The sequence below is a fragment of the Rhinolophus sinicus genome, chromosome 18 (genome assembly GCF_057876585.1).
Source record: "Rhinolophus sinicus isolate RSI-liver-muscle chromosome 18, RSI-T2T, whole genome shotgun sequence".
Taxonomy (NCBI): Eukaryota; Metazoa; Chordata; class Mammalia; order Chiroptera; family Rhinolophidae; genus Rhinolophus; species Rhinolophus sinicus.
In genome coordinates, this window is record NC_142518.1 from 78,091,811 (window position 1) to 78,112,761 (window position 20,951).

At 36.7% G+C, this 20,951-nt stretch overlaps 1 protein-coding gene across 11 annotated transcripts in view; it reads right to left on the bottom strand.

Moving 5' to 3' along the window:
• The window catches only part of AMOT (angiomotin), a 90,433-nt gene that overhangs the window by 37,083 nt on the left and 32,399 nt on the right, over positions 1 to 20,951 (bottom strand). For all 11 annotated transcript variants that reach the window (XM_074323485.2, XM_074323483.2, XM_074323484.2 and 8 more), the window contains one exon: positions 19,948 to 20,093. In XM_074323485.2, the coding sequence (XP_074179586.2) occupies positions 19,948 to 20,093 (146 nt within the window). The remainder of the gene's footprint in view (positions 1 to 19,947; positions 20,094 to 20,951) is intronic.

A 20,951-nucleotide genomic window follows, 5' to 3' on the forward strand; every position in this document is an offset into this window, starting at 1 on the left:
GCATTATTTACAAAAACAAAGATATGGAGGCAACCTGGGTGTCCATCAATGGATGAATGGATAAAGAAGAGGTGGTACATATATACAATGGAATATTACTCAGCCATAAAAAATGAAATCTTGCCATCTGCAACAACATGGATGGACCTAGAAGACAATATTGTGCTGAATGGAGTAAGTCAGAAAGAGACAAACAAATAACATATGATTTCACTTACATGTAGAAGCTGCAGAACAAAACAGACAAACAAACAAAAAACAACTCATAGATACAAAGAACATTTTGATAGTTACCAGCTGGGAGGAGTTTTGGGGAGGTGTGTGAAAATGGAGAAGGGGTTCAGTACAAATTGGTAGTTACAAAATATTTATGGGGATGTAAAGCATAACATAAGGAATAGTCAATAATATTGTAATCACAATGTATGGTGTCAGATGGGTACTAGATTTATAGAGGTGATCACTTTATAAGTTATATAAATGTCTAATCATTATGTTGTACAATTGGAACACATATAGTATTGTACATCAAACTGTAATTTAAAAAAAAAACTATTTTGACCTTTTGATTACTATTTTTGTGTGTATATGTTTTTTTTACCCAAATAAAAATGCTGTTTTTGGTGTTATTTGTTTTTATCTTAGAAACATACTTTATAGACTTTAATCAAATGAATAAGTATTTCTTAAAATATGATTTTATTTTTTGAGGTAGTTCTTTATTTGCCATATTTAGGCATCATTGCTTGACAAAGATTATCAACCACCAATGCCATTTTTCTTTTCTTTTTTAATTTTTTATTAAAATTTTTTGGTGGTATCAGGTAGTATAATTATATACGTTTCAAGTGCACATTTCTATAATATATCATCTATATATTGCACTGTGTGTTCACCACCCAGAGTCAGTAGTTTGTTGACATTTCCTTTCATTCCACAGCCTAGCTCAATCTAAACTTATAAACCAGATGAGGTGAGTTATAAATCTAGATGTTTTTATCTATTAGACATTTTCCGAAGAAATAAAACAAACAAACAAAAACCATTATTTTCTTTGTCTCAATAAGCTTAAACCTTTCTTTCCTTGGATATGTGACTATTTATTTGTAACAACACTGACTAGGGCAATGAAGACTTTTAGGCCACAGATGCTTCTGCCTTCCTATTTGCATAGCATAGCTTCAAATAATTTGAGAGCAGGAAATATCTGCTATCCTTCACTTTCTGGGTTCTAGAATCCTCATGAGCTATTTAAATTTGGATGCATTTATTTGTGAATTGCTTTGAAAACCCTAGGGGAGCAGTATAATGTTAATACCGAGAGTGTTAACTATAATTACTGAGGCTTACAGCAGTTATACTTAAAGGCAATTACAGTTAGATAGCACACAGTTCTTGCCTTGATGACAAAGTACTTCAATGTAAGCTCAGCGAACTGAAAAATAAGCAGTCCAGGGCTAGCTAGGTCATTTTCTTCATTTTCTGCCTTTCTTGAGAATGGAAACATCAATATCTTAGTGAAAGCATCCTAGTCAGAAGTCACTGAACCAACCCTATGGAAGGGAAAAACAATGAAGGCCCAGAGACTTTTCTGATTTTGCTGAAGATAGGCATGCAAATAAGACAACTTCCACAAAGCAGGTCAAGAAAAATCCCATTATTCTTTGCCACTGGGATGATGTCCACCAGGTACCAGGACCTCTGTTGCTGTCATAATTCTCCGAACTCCTTGATAAGAAGAATGCAGCTCACCCACAAACACCATGATCACCTAGTAAATGCTTAATCCCTGGGTAAGTAAGGATTTTAAAGACAACTCTTGGATGCTACTAATGCATGACCCTACACATGCAATCAATAAAGTCACCTATCTTCTAAGTTGCATACTCTATGTTTTCTAGATCTCATCTATATGTAGAAAGTTCCTCTTCCTAGATATTATATGCTTCATTTTTATGTTCATCATAATAAATCCCTCTTTTATCTGCCTGTCCTCTACAAACTCCTGTGCTAAACTCCTCAAATATTAGAACAGTAATTAAAACATCCTAGGTTCCCAACTTCACCTACCGATGCCATCAGTGATGTCAATGGTTCCTTCTTAGGTAAAGAGAGAGGTTGTATAGTAAAATGGTAAAGGTCATGAGCTCGTCTCACACTGCCCAAGTCCAAATCTTGGCTCTCCCCTCACTAGGCATGCAAACTTAGACAAGCTACTTAATCTCCCTGAGCTTTCATTTACTCATTTATCAATAACATGGAGATGATAATATGATATACCTCTATAAGGATTAAATGAGATAACATATGAAGTGCTTAGTAGAGTATCTGGTACAAAAAGTACTCAATTGTTTTTCTTTTTTTAAAAAAAAATGTTAATGGCAAGTTACACATGCTCTAGTCCTCTCAACTTTGAACATTTACTCCAGATAGCCTTGGCATGGTTCTCATTATCTCAGTAACTCTAATTATCACATCAATGTCTAATTAAGATATTAAAAACAAAGCCCTTTTCCCCAGAAAGACATATATATATATATATATATATATATATATATATATATATATATATATATATATGATCTCCTCCATGGCACACCCTTAACAGGAGCTTATATTCATATTTTAAGGTTACTATTTCATCACAAACCTCTAGCTGAGTGCAAGATTTCTCACTCTGACACTTAATATGCCCCAGACTGCTTTCATCTTTCCCCAAAATGCAATCCTTTTTATAGTTCAGTCATTATCATCCCTTACACTATTTTTCCAGTCTCAAAACTTTGGAATTGCTATTCTTCCCTCTTTCCTATGTACATCATGTCCAATCTATAACTATCTATCACTATGTCTTAATTCTAACTAATATCTCTCATATTCTTTCATTTCCTAATGTTTTTGTAGGCTACATAGTTTAAGTCTTTATTTCAATACTAAATTATTATAATAATAACCTAAGGCTTTCGATTAAGATGTCAGAGTAGTGCTTCCTCCTTCCACGACCACCTAAAAGTTACAATTAAACTACAGAACAGCCATCATGGAGAATTACCTGACGTCTAGCTGAACAGATGTCCTGTAACTAAGGATAGAGGAAAGAAGCCAACTTCAGACTGGTAGGAGGGGCGGAGACGTAGAATAGTCTGGTCCCACACCCACATGTGGTAGTCAAAAATCAGGACGGATATCACTGCCGCAGTGATAACTCCTGAGGAGCGACTGGTCCTAGCTCCACACCAGACTCCCCAGCCCAGGATTCCAGAGATGGGACGAGAAGTTACAATGACTTCTGGCTATGCAAACTAATGGAGATTATGGGTGAGTGAGATTATGGGGGGCTGAGGCATTTCTCTTAAAGGGATTACACACAGACTTGCTCACTAATGGACCAACTCACTCTGAGCTCCAGCACTGGGGCAGTAGTTCAAAAGTCTCCAGGGGCATACAGGGAAGAAATGAACGGTCTGGCTTCAAGGCAAGGACAGGAGTGGCAGTTTTCTCCCAGACAGAAGTGCTGATAGAAGCCATTGTACCTGTGCATAGCCCACACCCCAGTCAACCTTTACATGCAGTGGGCACCATATCTGAGACTCTACCAACCCAGCTAACATGGTTCACTCCATCCTAGTATTCCCTGAGATCCCACCACACCAAACTGACAGGCCAACTTACCCTGCTTCCAGTGGCTTTTCCATACAAACTACCTGTCATGGTTCATGCTATGGACTTTCCTAAAACCTCTCAAAGGTTCAAAACATTAAACAAGCAAGATCTGGCCTCGATATGCCCCATACCTCTTGCTAAGCAGCCCCATGCCTGGCACTAGTGGCAGCAGGCCTCAGTTTGCAGCCTAGCCTCTCCCAGTCAACTCCAAGCCCAGTACAAGTGGAAACCATCTGCAGATCACTTTGTAGCTCAAACAAAGTGGGGCAGGGCACAGGCACTGGCTGATCTTCACCTGTACCAGAGCATCCCCCACGAGGCACCACAGCACACATAACCAGTGGCCAGCTTCAGACCACACAAGAGCATCACTCAACCACCTCCACAAACAAAACACCCAAAGAGAAGATTGGGCAGGCACCAGAGTCCCTCTAAAGCAAATCCTGCTCCATAGGGTCAGCCCCTGAACAACAGCTCCTCTACTGTAGTGACGACGGCCAGTCTCACAATCAATTAACCTGAGGGTCAATCCCTCCCATTTTCATGCAAACAGAAACCAAAGTTCAACTACCATAGGAGGGCAAACACAACCCACACAAAGGAGACAACTGTAGCACTCGGCTCAAGTGACCAGGGAGACTGTGGCACTGGGCCCCACAGGACATCTATTATATAAGGCCAATTTACTCAGACCAGGAGACACAGGATCTCTACCTAAATGCATAGAAACACAGGGAGGCAACTAAAATGGGGAGACAAAGAAACATGTCTCAAGTGAATGAGTAGAACAAAGATTTGGAAAAAGAACTAAACAAAATGAAGACAAGTAATCTACCCGATGCAGAGTTCAAGGATGTTCAATGGTCTGAGAGAGAACTTAAACAAAGAGCTAGAAACTGTAAAACTGGAGATAGAAAACATAACAAAGAACCAGTCAAAACTAAAGAATACCATTTGCAACAATATAGATGGATCTGGAGATTACTATGCTAAGTGAAATAAGTCAGACAGAAATAATCAAGAACAATGTGACTTCACTTATATGTGGGATATAAAACTGAAGGCAACAAAGAAACAAGACAAACAAAGAAACAAAAACTCATAGACACAGACAATAGTTTAGTGGTTACCAGAGGGTAAGAGGGAGGGGGATGGTAGAAGAAGGTAAAAGAGGTCAAATCTATGGTGATGGAAGGAGAACTGACTCTGGGTGATGAGCACACAATACGATATATAGATGATGTATTGTAGAATTGTACACTTCAAACCTTTGTAATTTTACTAATTGCTGTCACCCCAATAAATTTAATTTAAAAAAAGAAGAAGTTACCTATGGCGGCTATAAATGCCCACAAGCAATGCAGTGACCCTGGTAGTGCATAATTCCACAGTGCATATCTAATTTTGAAGGTGAAAAATGACAGGTACTCCCCTCCTAACACTTATCTTTATGACTTTCCTAATTATTTGAAATTTATTATTTTCACTAAAAGCACCCAGAAGGTAACTGAAATAGGTTTTCCAAATCCATTTCTAGATTATCTTAACCTAGAGCAACATGTAAACTCATTTATAATATTCTTAACAAATATAGGAAAGAAGTTCTCAGATTAAAAAATGTGCCGATGAACCTGCTACTTCAATAGTCTTCAAAAACAAAACAAAAGCAAAAAACTGGTCATTTTCAAAAGAACTTCTGTGTCTTTTGGGAGATCAAACTATGGTCCCAAAAACCTATCTACTCCATCACCAGAACTAGAAAAGGGAATAGGAAAATAAGAGATGGAAGTCGCCCTCTGGGGTTGAACTTAATTGAGGAAGAACCAACAATTCTCTCTCAGGCTCCTAGGCTAGGCATTTAGAGTCTGAATAAGATGATTTATTCTAAGATTCTCTGGTGGCTTGAAATGGTTGAGTAACTCCTGAGAAGCAGTTTGTTACTGTCACTGTCATGTTTGGCAATGAGTCTTCACTGAATCAGATATTAAATTATTGGGTTACTGAATTCAGAAAATAAATGGCTGAAGGAGAATTGATAATACTTTCCAGAGCAAAAAGAATATTAACTAGAACTGCAACTAGGGAAATGAGAAAGACACATGACAAGTCACCACTAACACAGAACTGAATGGAGTCTATGGAATCACAAGCAGAACAGTCTTTGCTGTCTAGTCTTCCTCCAAAGATAGATACCTCTGGAGGGCAGGCCTCCATCTCAAAAATCCTCTCAATCCTCATAATGGTAGTGCTCCAAAATTACTTGCAAAAACAATGGGAGAAATAGCATACCATAACCTACATTCACTTGTTCATTCAGTCAAAAGTTAATAAGCAGTCACCATGAACAAAGCACTAGAAGAGATACTGTGGGAGAAACAACGAACAAGTCACCATATCTCCTCCCAAGGAGCTGAGAGTCTAATTGGGGAGATAAAGTATGTTTACAATTAGCTACTAAAATATAAGGTAATAACAACAACAAATATAAGATACTAAATAATAGGCCCCTTTAAAGGGATAAGTTAAAGTCTAGAGCAAGGGAAGAAAAAAAAGAAATAAAGAATACAATAAGTAAAATGAAGAATACATTAGTAGGAATCAACAGTAGATTAAATGAAGCAGAGGACTGCATCAGCAATTTGGAAGATAAGGTAGCAGAAACCACCCAATCAGAACTGCAAAAAGAAAAAAAGAATCCCAAAAAAATGAGGAAAGTTTAAGGAGTCTCTGGGACAACATGAAGTGGACCAAAATTCGTATCATATGGGTACCAGAAGAAGAGAGAGAGCAAGGAATTGAAAACATATTTGAAGAAACAATGATGAAAAACTTCCCTAACCTGGCGAAGAAAATACACACACAAGCCTAGGAAGCACAGATAGTCCCAAAGAAGATGAATCCAAACAGACCCACACCAAGACACATCATAATTAAAATGCCAAAGGTTAAAGACAAAAAGAGAACCACAAAAACAGCAAGAGAAAAGTAGTTAGTTACCTACAAGGGAGTTCCCATAACACTGTCAGTCATTCTTAACAGAAACTTTGCAGGCCAGAAGGGATTGGCACAAAATATTCAAAGTGATGAAAAGCAAATACCTACAACCAAAATTACCCAGCAAAGCTATCATTTAGAATCCAAGGAGAGATAAAGAGCTTCCCAGACAAGAAATAGCTAAAGGAGTTCACCACACCCAAACCACAATTACCAGATATGTTAAAGGGACTTCTTTAAGAAGAAGAAAAAAAATCAAAGGCATGAATAATAAATGGCAATGACTACATATCTATCAATAATTACTTTGAATGTAAATGGATTAAATACTGCAATCAAAAGACATACGGTTGCTGAATGGAGAAGAAACAAAACACTTACATATGCTGCTCACTTCAGATCAAAAGACACACACAGACTAGAAGGATGGAAAAAATGTTTCATGACAATGGAAATGAAAAAAAAAGAAGCTGGAGTAGCCATACTTATAACAGACAAAATAGACTTTAAAACAAAGGCTATAGAAAATGACAAAGAACCCAGTAATCCCACCTCTGAGTATTTATCCAAAGAAACCCAAAACACTATTTCAAAGGGCCATGTGCATTCATATGTTCACTGCAGCATTATTTACAATAGCTAAGATATGGAGGCAACCTAGGTGTGCATCAATGTATGAATAGATAAAAAAGATGTGATACATATGAGGTCAGACAATTAAGTTCAAAAACCCATCCTAGAAAAAGTGCTACATAACCCCATTGCTGAATATCATTATGGTAACCTTTGAAGTACTTCTGTTGGGAAGCTATGCACCAATGCCAGCCTGTAGTCCACCCTTCATAGCAATTTTGGAACTCTTTTTCTGGAATGGCCATCAGAGCTGTCATTGTATTACCCTTGATGTCCTGAATATCATCAAAATATCTTCCTTTCAATACTTGCTTTATCTTCAGGTAAAGAAAAAAGTCATTGGGGGCCAGATGAGGTGAGTAGAAAGAGTGTTCCAATACATTATTTGTTTACTGGCTAAAAACTCCCTCACAGACAGTGCCATGTGAGCTGGTACATTGTCATGATGTAAGAGCCATGAATTGTTGGTGAAAAGTTCAGGTTGTCTAACTTTTTCACGCAGCCTTTTCAGCACATCCAAAGAGTAAACTTGGTTAACTGTTTGTCCAGTTGGTACAAATTCATAATGAATAATCCCTCTGATATCAAAAAAGGTTAGCAACATCATTGCAACAATATCGCAAACTTAATTGCCAGACCTCATATATATAATGGAATATTACTCAGACATAAAAAAGAATCAAATATTTAATCTGCAACAGCGGGGATGGACCTACAGGGCATTAAGCTGAGTGGAATAAGTGAGATAGAGAAAGACAAATCCCATATGATTTCACTTACATGTGGAAACTAAAGAAGAATATAAATGAACAAACAAAACAGAAACAAACTCATAGATACACAGAACATTCAAGGGTCGACAGATGGGAAGGGGTGTTGGGAGGAAGATGAAAAAGGGGAACGATTAAGAAGTACAAATTGGTAGTTACACAATAGTCATGGGGATATGAAATACAGCATAAGGAATATAGTTAATAATATCATAATAACTATGTATGGTGGCAGATGGGTACTAGATTTACTGGGGTGATAGATGGGAGAGGGGGTTGGGGGGCAGGCTGAAAAAGGTCAATGGAAGAAATACAAATTGGTAGTTACAAAATATTTGCAGGGATTTAAAGTAAAGCATAGGGAATATAGTCAAAAATATGGTAATAACTATATATAGTGCCAGGTAGGTACTAGACTACTCAAGGGGATCACTTCTTAAATTATATAAATGTCACCCCAATAAATTTTTTTTAATTAATTAAATTTATTGGGGTGACAATTGTTAGTAAAATTACATAGATTTCAGGTGTACAATTCTGTATTACATCATCTATAAATCCCATTGTGTGTTCATCACCCAGAGTCAGTTCTCCTTCCATCACCATATATTTGATCCCCCTTACCCTCATCTCCCACTCCCCACCCCCCACCCCCCTTACCCTCTGGCAACCACTAAACTATTGTCTGTGTCTATGAGTTTCTGTTTCTCATTTGTTTGTCTTGTTCTTTTGTTGTTTTTGGAATACTATTCGGCAGTAAGAAAAGATGATATAGGAACATTTGTGACAACATGGATGGATCTTGAGAGAGTAATGCTGAGTGAAACAAGTCAGACAGAAAAAGCAGAGAACCATGTGATTTCACTGATATGTGGTATATAAACCAATAAATTTAATAAAATAAAATTTATTAAAAAAAAAAAAAGAAAAGAAAAAAAATTAGAGGGAATCAACTGCAGATTAGATGAAGCAGAAGAATGAACCAGCCATTTAGAAGACAAAGTAGCAGAAAACACCCAATCAGAACAGCAAAAAGAATCCAAGAAAATAAGGATAATTTAAGGGGCTTCTGTGACAGCATCAAGTGTACTAACATTTGCATCATGGGGGTACCTGAAGGAGAAGAGAGAGAGCAAGGGATTGAAAACATATTTGAAGAAATAATGATGGAAAACTCCCCTAACGTGGCAAAGGAAATAGACAGACAAGCCCAGGAAGTGCAGAGTCCCAAACAAGATGAACCCAAACAGGCCCACAACAAGACACATCATAATTAAAATGCCAAAGGTTAAAGAAAAAGAGGGAATCCTTTTTTAAAATTTTTATTAAAATATAACTAACATACAATATTATATTAGTTTCAGGTACATACCATAGTTATTCAACATTTATATACCTAAAGAAGTGATAACAATGATGTCTTGCAACCATCAGACACCTTAGCATGCTAGTATCATAATATTATGGACTATAGACCCTATGGTGTGCATTACATCCCCATGACTTACTTATTTTATACCTGGAAATCTGAACTTCTTATTCCCCTTCACCTTTTTGCCCCTCTTTTTAAATTTTTAAATTACAGTTGACATTCAATATTATTTTATATTAATTTACTGTGTGCAGCATAGTGTTTAGACATTTACATAATTTACGAAGTGCTCCTCCTGATAAGTCTAGTACCCACCTGGCATTATACATAGTTATTGTAAAATTACTAACTACATTCCCTATGCTGTACATCCCTGTGACTATTTTGCAACTATCAGTATGTACTTGTTAATCCCTTCACTTTTACAATGGAACACATACATTCTTAAATGTATTTACTTTGCTTGGCAAATCAAGATATTCCTATTAAGAGATTTAAGTTTTTAAAGGGGAAAAGTGGGAGGAAGAACAGCAGGAAAACAGCCTATTGAAGAATAGAACAAATACTCTTGTGCTCAATCATATTTTCACATTGCACTTCTGCAATAATCTGAACCCATTCCCAAGTATTTGGCACATCTGTTAACCCCCTTGTGACTCAGGAAAATCTGATCCCTGAAAATGAATGCCATGTGATGGCATGTCTTCCCTTCTTCAACAACTGTGGATGTCTTTCAAGTTTATTGTTTTAAAGGATGGCTATATAAAAAATTACTTCTAGGGCCTCTAAAGTGACCCATTTGTCTCCGTCTTTTGCAAGGAAGTGAGTTAGTCATTAACCTTCTCCATTTATTAAGCGGTGGACAATGCATAGGGTCAGATATTTTTGAATTAAGAGATGAGAGTTTTTCCTAGATTTATCACTCACTGTACAAGCTGTGTGCACTTTAATTTCCTATTCTGTCAAAAGAAGATAAAACTTGCAAGATTCATAGGGGAGGATACAATAATATGTTTGGAAATATTTTCAAAATGTTAAAAAAAATGTTCGGGGCAGGAATAAATAAGTAGAACACAGGATTTTTAGGGCAATGAAAATACTATGCATGATACCATATTAATGATACATGTCATTACACATTTATCCAAACCCATAGAATTGTACAACCCAAAGAATGAACCATAACGTAAACTATGGACTTTGGGTGATTATGACCTTCAGTGTAAGTTCATCAATTTTAACAAATGTACCACTATGGTGGGGGATGCTGATAATGGGGGGAAGCTATGCATGTGTGGGGTCAGGAGGTATATGGTAACTCTGTACCTTCCTCTTAATTTTGCTATGAACCTGAAAGTACTCTTAAAAAGTAAAGTCTTAATAAATTATTAAAAATATACAGATGGTTAGGTAGAGGGAGTGGATTATTATTACTAGCTGGAGGAACACCAACATATACACACACTCCATTGGCTAAAGGACACTGAGACTAATAATACAGAACTAAGTCCAGTGCCACAGAGGACATCCTTCATTATGTCTGATTTTCATCCTTCCATCTAATGCCTACAACTCGAAACATTCACTGTGTCACAAATGTCACAACTGAAGCATACTTTCTTTGCTCCTCTCCTTCATACAACTAGTTATGTGTTGCTCCATGAGCCTTCAATGTTTTCCATTTGATTTGATTTAGCTTTACCCAGGAGCCAGTGGCTCCAAGAAAGAGTTCCTTCTGAAGCAATTTCGTAACACTACCCCGGTATTAGTAAGCTGCCTCTGTCCATTGCCAAGAGGTTGTGGTCCACTGGTGGATATTAAAAGATTTAAGAGTAGAAACCACCTCTAGAAACTTGCTATCAAGGGAATGGAGTTCTCTTTCTATTAAGGAGACTAAAGAAAAATATGCAAGGCTTCCAATTTGGAAATTAAAACAAAACATAATCTTTGGGAAAAACTGAGAAAATCAAGCTCCGAGAGGTCACTCCATCTCTATTTGGGGTGGGGACATAATTTCTTAACATACTGGGTGGAACAACACATACTTCAAAGAAAACATTCTGCCATAAATATGGGAAATGTCATCCTTAGATGAAACGCCATTTAAATAAGTTAATAATTCATCAGCAGGACATTCTGGAAGATTCCTGGGTGGGTATGTACTATCAACACTCTAAATGCACACATAATTTACACCCTCAGGTCCTCCACCCACATTTATAATCCACCATAACCATTATACGTGTTTTAACTACACCAACAAAATCCTATTGTTTGAAGATTATTTGGACTAGACATATACATATCTATGTCTAGGACATCTTCCTCTAATATCGGGAAAAGAGGAGACTATTGTACTGTGTGGATAGGTGTGATGGGAGAAAATTTTCCATCTCTGAAACCAAAAAAAGATAAATAAGTGGCAAGGGATCTAGAAATAAGATAAAATAGTAGCCATAAAGAATAATGGTGGAGATACAATAAAACAGTATGAATTTAGTTTTGTAGAATTGATTAGAGTGTCAAAAGAGCTCTGGAAAATGCATTGCCACCTAGAATTATCATTGTGATGTCTAAATCATCAGTAGCCATTGCAGTTCAGAACAAGTTAACCCTTGAGTCACTTTTTTCCTGAATCTCTGTGGCTATCATTCTAGCCTACAGTTAAAAAAGAAGGCTCACTGGTTCTTTCTGCCAATTGTCCCACATTCCGCTTTGTCCCTTCCTGTGCCTTTTCCTTAGTAAGCAGCTCACCCACAGCATCTTCCCTCTTTGATCTTGTTTGGGCCTTTTTCCCACCACCCCTGAAACCATTTCCCAAGTGGTGGCTCAGTTCTAGATCATAAGATAGCAGCCAGCCAGAAGTCTGGGCTGTCTTGAGTCTTGTGAGTGAATATGCCAAGCTCTCCAGTGAGGTCAAATTAGTGGGGGCAGGGGAAGGTTTCATTGAATGGGTAAAACCATGGCTGCTGTAGGACACAGAGTTCTTTTGACTTGGAGTTTAATGAGCCTCCACTTCAATAGGACCTACGTGTCCCAAAAGATAAGGGCAAGGATGGAAAGGCACCATTTGTCTCGGCTGGCTGCCCGCTGCACAGGCTGAAGATTGATGTTAAGACCTGGATCATAGTGACTCACCGAAAAAACAGGTCTGCTTTTTATTTGGAGTGCTGTCCCTTTCCTGGCAAGATACCTCCCTCCATGTCAGCAAAGCAGGGTCCATGAGAGAATCTGTGCTGAACTTCAAAGAGGAGGTTGTGATTATAGGAGAAAGTTCTCTGTAAGCCTGAGACACCATTTCTGTGTAGAGCTTAGAACACAGTGAATATAGAGTATCATGGACAAGAAACTTAATGGGATTAGAAAGATGGAACGGATTTCAGGAAAAGCATCTAAATGATGACTTTGTAGAGAGAAAGACATAAATGCATGCAAGGGTTCTCAGGCCATTAAACTAGTCATAATCTTTCCCTGACCATCTTTTTTTTTACTTATAACTGACATATAATATATTAGTTTCAAGTGTAAAACATAATGACTTGATATTTGTATTGACCTCACCATCTTGATGCAGTAGAAAATAGTTACCTGAGTTACCTTGCCACTTCGAAGGCAAACAAAATACTCCCTAGACAAAAGGCTTAACTTGGGTAAGTTGCCCTATTTCTCATTTGCTTAGTAGACTAGAGAAGTTTTCTTTGGAAGAACTTCTAAGGAAAACTCATGGTGCCATATGTAAGCCATAACTAAATTATTTGTTTATATGAGACATAGGCAGGCATCCAACATATCCCTCTGCCTTTAAATACGACCTTACTTGAGCTATTTCCAACAGATAGAAGGATACATTTTCTTAAATTTATTGTTTTAAATTTATTTTCTTAAATTTCTTGATTTAGAAATTTTCATTAATTTTGTAATGGAATCACAATAAAGACTTCTTACTAGATTACTTCCAAAGCTATCTATTCACCCTAAATACCGTCCTAATGCTCCATATTTTTTGTCTTTTTTTAATTAAAGTTTATTGGGGTGACAATGTTAGTAAAGTTACATAGGTTTCAAGCGTACAATTCTGTAATACATCATTTATCATTTATATGTAACATTGTGTTCACCACCCAGAGTCAGTTCTCCTTCCATCACATATATTTGATCCCTTTTACCCTCATCTACAACCCCCCTATCCTCTTACCCTCTGGTAACCACTAAACTATTATCTGTGTCTATGAGTTTCTGTTTCTTCATTTGTTTGTCTTGTTCCTTTGTTGTTTACAGTTTTATATCCCACATATCAGTGAAATCATACGGTTCTTGACTTTTTCTGTCTGACTTATTTCACTTAGCATAATAATCTCAAGATCCATCCATGGTGTCGAAAGTGGCACTATTTCATAATTAAGTAAAAAAAAAATACCCTAGGAAGAATGCAGCCTAATGGGGGTTGAGTCACAGCTGAAAAGCAAAACTTCAATTATCAATTCCTGTATTTGAAAGTAAAGGGAAGGAATGTATTCCTTTGCATATTATAGGGAAGACAGGAAAAATACCACCCAGGAGTAAACTGTGCTCTAATAGGCTGCTAAAACAAAAAGGAAAACACGAATCAATAGATTTTTCCCTGAGACATGATTTCAAGCCTCTCTATGTGGTAGAGGTGATCTGACTTGAGAGTCTGGAAGACATTACATGGCCTCTGTCTCTGGACTTGCAACCAAATGTTCTCCCCATCCTTTAACAACAGCAACTCAGAATTTCCCAATAGCTAAACTCCATGAAAAAGTACAAGTTTGCTGAGGGATAAGAAATTAACAATAACCAATGAGCTCATTTGAGATATCTGGCCATTAGATGCCATCATTCAATCCTTACACTATGTTTATAACTTCTTCTTTAAATAATAAATTGTAAATCTACATATTTGGGGGCAGGACTCGGGAAAAAGACTAAAAATCTCTGGAACAAATGCCCAGAAAATCCTCAGAAGTCTGAAGCCAGAAATATATTTCAGGCAACTGTTTCAGTGAGGACTTCCCAGAGGGAACTACAGACTAATGTCTTCTCCATACATATATATTTTTTTCATGATTAATGAATAACCAGTTACCACTGAACCCTCAGAAACTGCAAACCAAGATGGCCGCAGAGTCTTTGTCCCCATTTGCTTCAACTAGATGGGCACCCTTCCTGGAGGGGCAGTGGGGCTGTTTTTTACATCCCAATCTCAGAGAAGTCTGGATAAGCTTTTCATAGTCTGTTGAAAAAAAAGGGGGTGGGGGGCCAATGGGTAGAGCAATTTAAAAAAAAAGAAAGAAAAGATACATGTAATCAAAAAACTCCCAACAAACAAAAGTCCTGGATTGGATAGCTTCACAGGTGAATTTTACCAAACATTCAAAGAAGAATTAACAGCCATCCTTCTTAAATTATTCCAAAAAATTCAAAGGAGGGAAAGCTCCCAAGCTCATTTTATGAGACCACCATTACCCTGATTCCAAAAACAGACAAAGATGTTACAAAAAATGAGAATTATAGGCCCATATCCCTGATGAACTTAGATACAAAAATCCTCAACAAAACATTAGCTAACCAAATTCAGCAATACATTAAAAAGATCATACACCACGTATAAGTGGGATTTATTTCTGGGATGCAAGGTTGGTTCAATATCCACAAATCTATTAACTTGATACACCATGTAATCAAAATGAAAAATAAAAATCATATGATCATATCAATAGATGCAGATAAAGCATATGACAAAATCCAGGATCCAAAAGCAGCAAGACAGAGACAACTATAGCTTCCATAAGACTATCAGCTTTAAAAAAATCCAGGATCCATTTATGAGAAAAACTTTCAGCGAAGTGGGAATAGAGGGAACATACCTCAACATAATAAAGGCTATCTATGACAAACCCATACCTAACATCATATTCAATGGTGAGAACCTAAAAGGGTTTTTCTTAAGATGAGAAACAAGACAAGGCTGTCCATGTTCCCACTTTTATTCAGCACAGTACTGGAAGTTCTAGCCATAGCACTAAGACAAGGAAAAGAAATAAAACACATCTAAATTGGAAAGGGAGAAATAAAACTCTCATTACTTGCAGATGGCATGATACTATATAGAGAGAACCCCAAAGATTCCAGCAAAAAACTATTAGAACTGATAAATCAACTTGGAAAAGTAGCAGGGTACAAAATTAATATTCAAATTGGCTGCATTTTTATACACCAATAATGAATTATCATAAAGAGAAATTAAGAAAACAATCCCATCTATAATTGCATCAAAAAAATACCCAAGACTAAATTTAATCAAGGAGATAAAAGACCTGTACTTGGAAAACTGTAAAATACTGAAGAAACTGAAAAAGATATAAATAAATGGAAGCATACGTTGTGCTCATGGACAGGAAGAATTAACATCATTAACATGTCCATACTACCCAAAGCAATCTATAGATTCAGTGCAATCACTATCAAAATACCAATGTCATCTTTCACAGAACTATAACAAATAATCTTAAAATGTATATGGAACCACAAAAGACTCTGAATAGTCTCAGACATCTTGAGAAAAAAAGAACAAAATTAGAGGTATCATACTACCTGATATCAAACTATACTACAAGGTGATAGTAATCAAAACACCATGATATTGGCATAAAAACAGACACATAGATCAATGGAACATACAGAGCCCAGAAATAAACACACACTTATATGGCCAATGAATCTATGACAAAGGAGGCAAGAACATGCAGTGGGGTACAGACAGTCTATTCAATAAATGGTGTTGAGAAAACTGAACAGATACATGCAAAAAAATGAAACTGGACACCTTCTTACACTATATACAAGAATAAACTCAAAATGTATTAAAGACTTAAATGTAAGACATGAAACCATAAAACTCCTAGAAGAAAATATAGGTAGTAAACTCTGACGTTGCTTTTAGTAGTATTTTTTATGATTTACCTCCATAGGCAAGGGAAACAAAATAAAATAAACAAATGGAACTACATCAAACTAAAAAGTTTTTGCACAGCAAAGGAAACCATCAACAAAACGAAAAGGCTACCTACTCAATGGGAGAAGATATTCACCAATGATTTATCTGATAAGGGATTAATATCCAAATATATATATATATATATATATATATATATATATATATATATATGTATATATAAATATATGTATATGTGTATATATATATATATATATATATATATATATGTGTGTATATATGTATGTATATATATATAAACTCACACAACCAAACACCAAAAAAAATAATAAATCCAATTAAAAAATGAGCTGAGGACCTGAACAGACATTTCTCCAGAGGACATACACATGGCCAACAGACATATGAAAAGATGCTCAACATCACTAATCATCAGAGAAACACAAATAAAAACCCCAATGAGATATCACCACATGCCTGTCAGAATGCCCATCATCAATAAATCAATAAACAAGTGTTGACAAGGATGTGGAGAGAAGGGAACCCTCATACACTGTTGGTGGGATTGAAAATTGGTGCAGCCACTATGGAAATCAGTATGGAGGTTCCTCAAAAAAAAACAAAAGTAGAACTATTTTTGACCCAGCAATGCCAGTCCTGGGTATTTATCCAAAGAAATCCAAAACACTAATTCGAAAAGATACATGCATGCTTATGTTCATTGTAACATTATTTATAATAGCCAAGGTATGGAAGCAACCCAAGATGCGATACATACAACTATATGCAGTGGAATATTACTCAGCCATAAAAGAACAATGAAATTTTGCCATTTTTGACAACATGGATGGATCTAGTGGGTATTATACTAAGTGAAATAAGTCAGACTGAGAAGACAAATACCATAGGTGCTCATATGTGGACTCCAAAGAACAAAATAAATGAACAAACAAAATAGAAACAGACTCATAGATACAGAGAACAAACTGACAATTGCCAGAGGGGAGGGGAGCTGGGGAGCTTGGTGAAAAAGGTGAAGGGATTAAGAAATACAAATTGGTAGTTAGAAAATAGTCACGGGGATGTAAAGTACGGCATAAAGAATATAGTGAAATGTTACAACAACTATGTATAGTGCCAGGGGTGTACTAGACTAATCAGGGGAATCACAGCATAAATTATATAAATGTCTAACCACTATGCTGTGACCCTGAAACTAATACAAAATAATATTGAATGTCAACTGTAACTGAAAAAAAAAGAAATAATTTTCAAAAGAATGAATATGCATGTTGATGAACACTACACTTCAATATAAATGTAAAAAATGAAAGTCAGCCTACCATTGAAAACCAGCTCTTCAATTACATTTATTTCCCAAGCTCACATTTACTTGCTATGATAATTTAGAGACGAATAAATATACCAATATATATTCAATTAAAAAAAAAGATGGCAGAGGTTACTAAATCTGAACAAGCACCCACATTTTCTTTTTGAGAGTGGAACCAAAGGATGATTCAGATAGGGAGACAGGCAGCAGGGTCTAGGGAATGAAGAGTCATGAGATTCCAATTTTATTACTAGCTCTACCCAAGACTTGACATGTGACCACCAACAAGCTACGTTCTCTCAGCAGATCTCTCAGTATTCCCTTCTCTAAAAAAACACAGTCTTATCTTCATCCTGTAATTCATTCTGTGATTTCCTTGCAAAATGGGAGAGGAGGGAATACATCAGGTGTAGCAAAAGGCTAAAGAGTATGCTAAGCTCCTTAGACCTGGACACCAGGAATATACAAGTATTCCTCATTTTCAACGAACAACTTAGCAGTATTTCTGATGTAGACAATTCATAGCATAGGATATTAGCCTGACTTTATACAACCTGAAGTTTAACCATTAAGCAATCCAGGTTAAAGGACATCATACGTTAGATTGTATTACCTCCTGGAAAAAATATAAACCCACAACCCAGCTCCAGCGAGCATTTTAATACCCAAAACGGGAAGCAAAGGATATCTGTAAGTCAGAAGATCTCTAGTAACTAGAACCATTCTTTCTGAGAGAGAGGAAGCAGGCAATGAATGAAGGTAGGAAAGATACCTCACATACAATAGCCACAATGCTGAGACCTTGGTCACTAAACAATTTTTTTTGTCTCAAGTTTATAAAGCTTTCTATTTGTTATAATGGAGGCCACTTTCTCTTAAAACAATTCAAATTTTAGAATAGATACGTCAGTGAGATGTGAAACTTTTTTTACTAAGTGACACTGTAGCACCAATTTTTGCTGAAACCACCCATTCTTTGAGTATAAAACATCTAAGAGATAGTATTACTCCAATACAATGACAACTGACATCCAAAATTAATGACAAGCCAGCAACAAAGCTCCCTCTATTTCACAGGAAAACAGTTTAGTGTGGCAATTGAGTAACATCTACATCAAGATTAATCATATGCTTAGTAGTTTTGGGGCCCCTGCATTTGTCAAGGGAAGGCTCCATGCTTGCACACAAACTGACAACTTCACCCCACCACATACCTACATTCCAGAACCAAGCCAATAAGAGTCTGCCATAAATTAAACTGTCCCCGGGTCCCTTCCTATTCCAGACTCCCAAGATTGTTTTTCTCCTAAAACCAATCTGCAAAACGAGGTAGAGCCATCAAGATTCATTTTTCTTACCTGAGGGGATCAACTTCACACTGAGCATGGGGAGACAAGGGCCATTCTGATTTCAAGATCTGTAGAGAACTTTAAATTATCTGAAATCATTTTCTAGTCCTTCCAAAATAAAGTGTTAAAGCCCTGTGAGGACAGGAATTTGTATAATCTAATCTAATCTAATCTATATCTATATCTATATATATATATATATACATATATATATATATATATATACATATATGTTATATAATATATATAATAACCACACACACACATACACACCCCAGGGGTGCCAAAAAATGTATAGAAGTGGACACTTTGGTCAACGTTGCTCAAGCAGTAGTTTGCCATCATCAGAAGTATCTGAATGCTGATGGTAACCACTTTGAGCATCTCTTGTAATTGCAGAAGTTAAACATGACTTGTATTTATCTTTTGTTATTAGTATATATTGAGTATTACAATTTTAATAGTTTTTTTTCCTTTCTTAAAATGTGTATACATATTTTTGGCACCGTGTGTGTGTGTTTGTGTGTGTGTCACAGGCTTAAGGCAGGGCTAGATACACAGTAAGAACTTGGCGGTGGGGAGGGGTGGTGGGTTGTTAGCTTATAGGAATGAGCAAATGGAAATTGCTCCTTGACCTTGGTGATTTTCTATTCTGGAGCAAAAGGAAAGAACTTGCAGAGAAAAGAAATCGAAGTCCACTCACATTAGCACAGCTATAACTAGAAGTAGCAGATGGTACCTGCCTGTTTGGGGATAGTGCAGCCGCCAATTCACCAAAATGAAGAGGCCCCAGAGCCCTTGACTTCCCAGCTCTTCTACGCTCACGCTTGTATGCTGCCTGAGGAAACTATACATACCTCTTCCTCCAACTTTACCACCTTGGCCTGGGCGTTGCTCAGGGCCTGGTCTCGGATTTCGATGTGTCGCCTTTGGTCCTCGTTGGTAGAACGGGCAGTGGCCAGCTCTGCTTCCAGCTTCTCCTTCTCCCGCTGGCTTTCCTTATCTATCAGGACATGAAATACCAATACTGCCATTCTGGAGCTGGCTGAAAACCTTACCTGAGAAAAACTGATAATCATACCCATTACTAAACATTCTAGCTTTCTAACACACAGCTATATGAATGAGGAAACCAAGATCTGGACTCTATCACTGGGTTTACCACTAACTTGCTGTGTAAATTAAGAGCAATCACTTAACAATGGTTGTTGTACAGAAGTAATGAGAAAGTAGATATAAAAACTGTTATGAAAAGTATTTCAGAAAGAAGAATAGACACATAAATATTAAAAGAACAGATAGGCTTGTCTCCTCAATTTTGTATCTTCAAACAGTTTTGTATTGGCAAAAGAACAATTGAGCGCCCCCAAATTTCCCCATTGTTTCCTCATGAAAGCATATTAAATCGATCTAAAAATGGTGTTTCATAAACTACATAAAACTTCAAATCCCACTCTTTACTCACTAACATTATTTTTTAATTGAGATCAATCCAGGATTGCATTGTAACTGCAGATGACACATGTAATTATGTCCCATGCCTTTCTAGGTTCCTTCCCTTTTAATTAGACAGACCTCATACCAGAAACTCAAAGGAGCAGTTTTGATTCCCACTTAGATGTACAGTACCCTTCCTCTCGAGACCTTAATATAATACTTAAGTCTGTAGGAGAAACTTTACTAGGGTAGCCTTGTCTTCCTTCCCACTCTGACTTTACATATCCACTCAGATGTACCTTGGAAAGAAATGAGTATTTATTATATACCAAGTGTTGTATTAACTTAATCATCAGAACAACCATAGAAGAAAGGTATTATTCTCTTGTCCACTTTACATATGAGAAAACAGAGACTCAGAGGA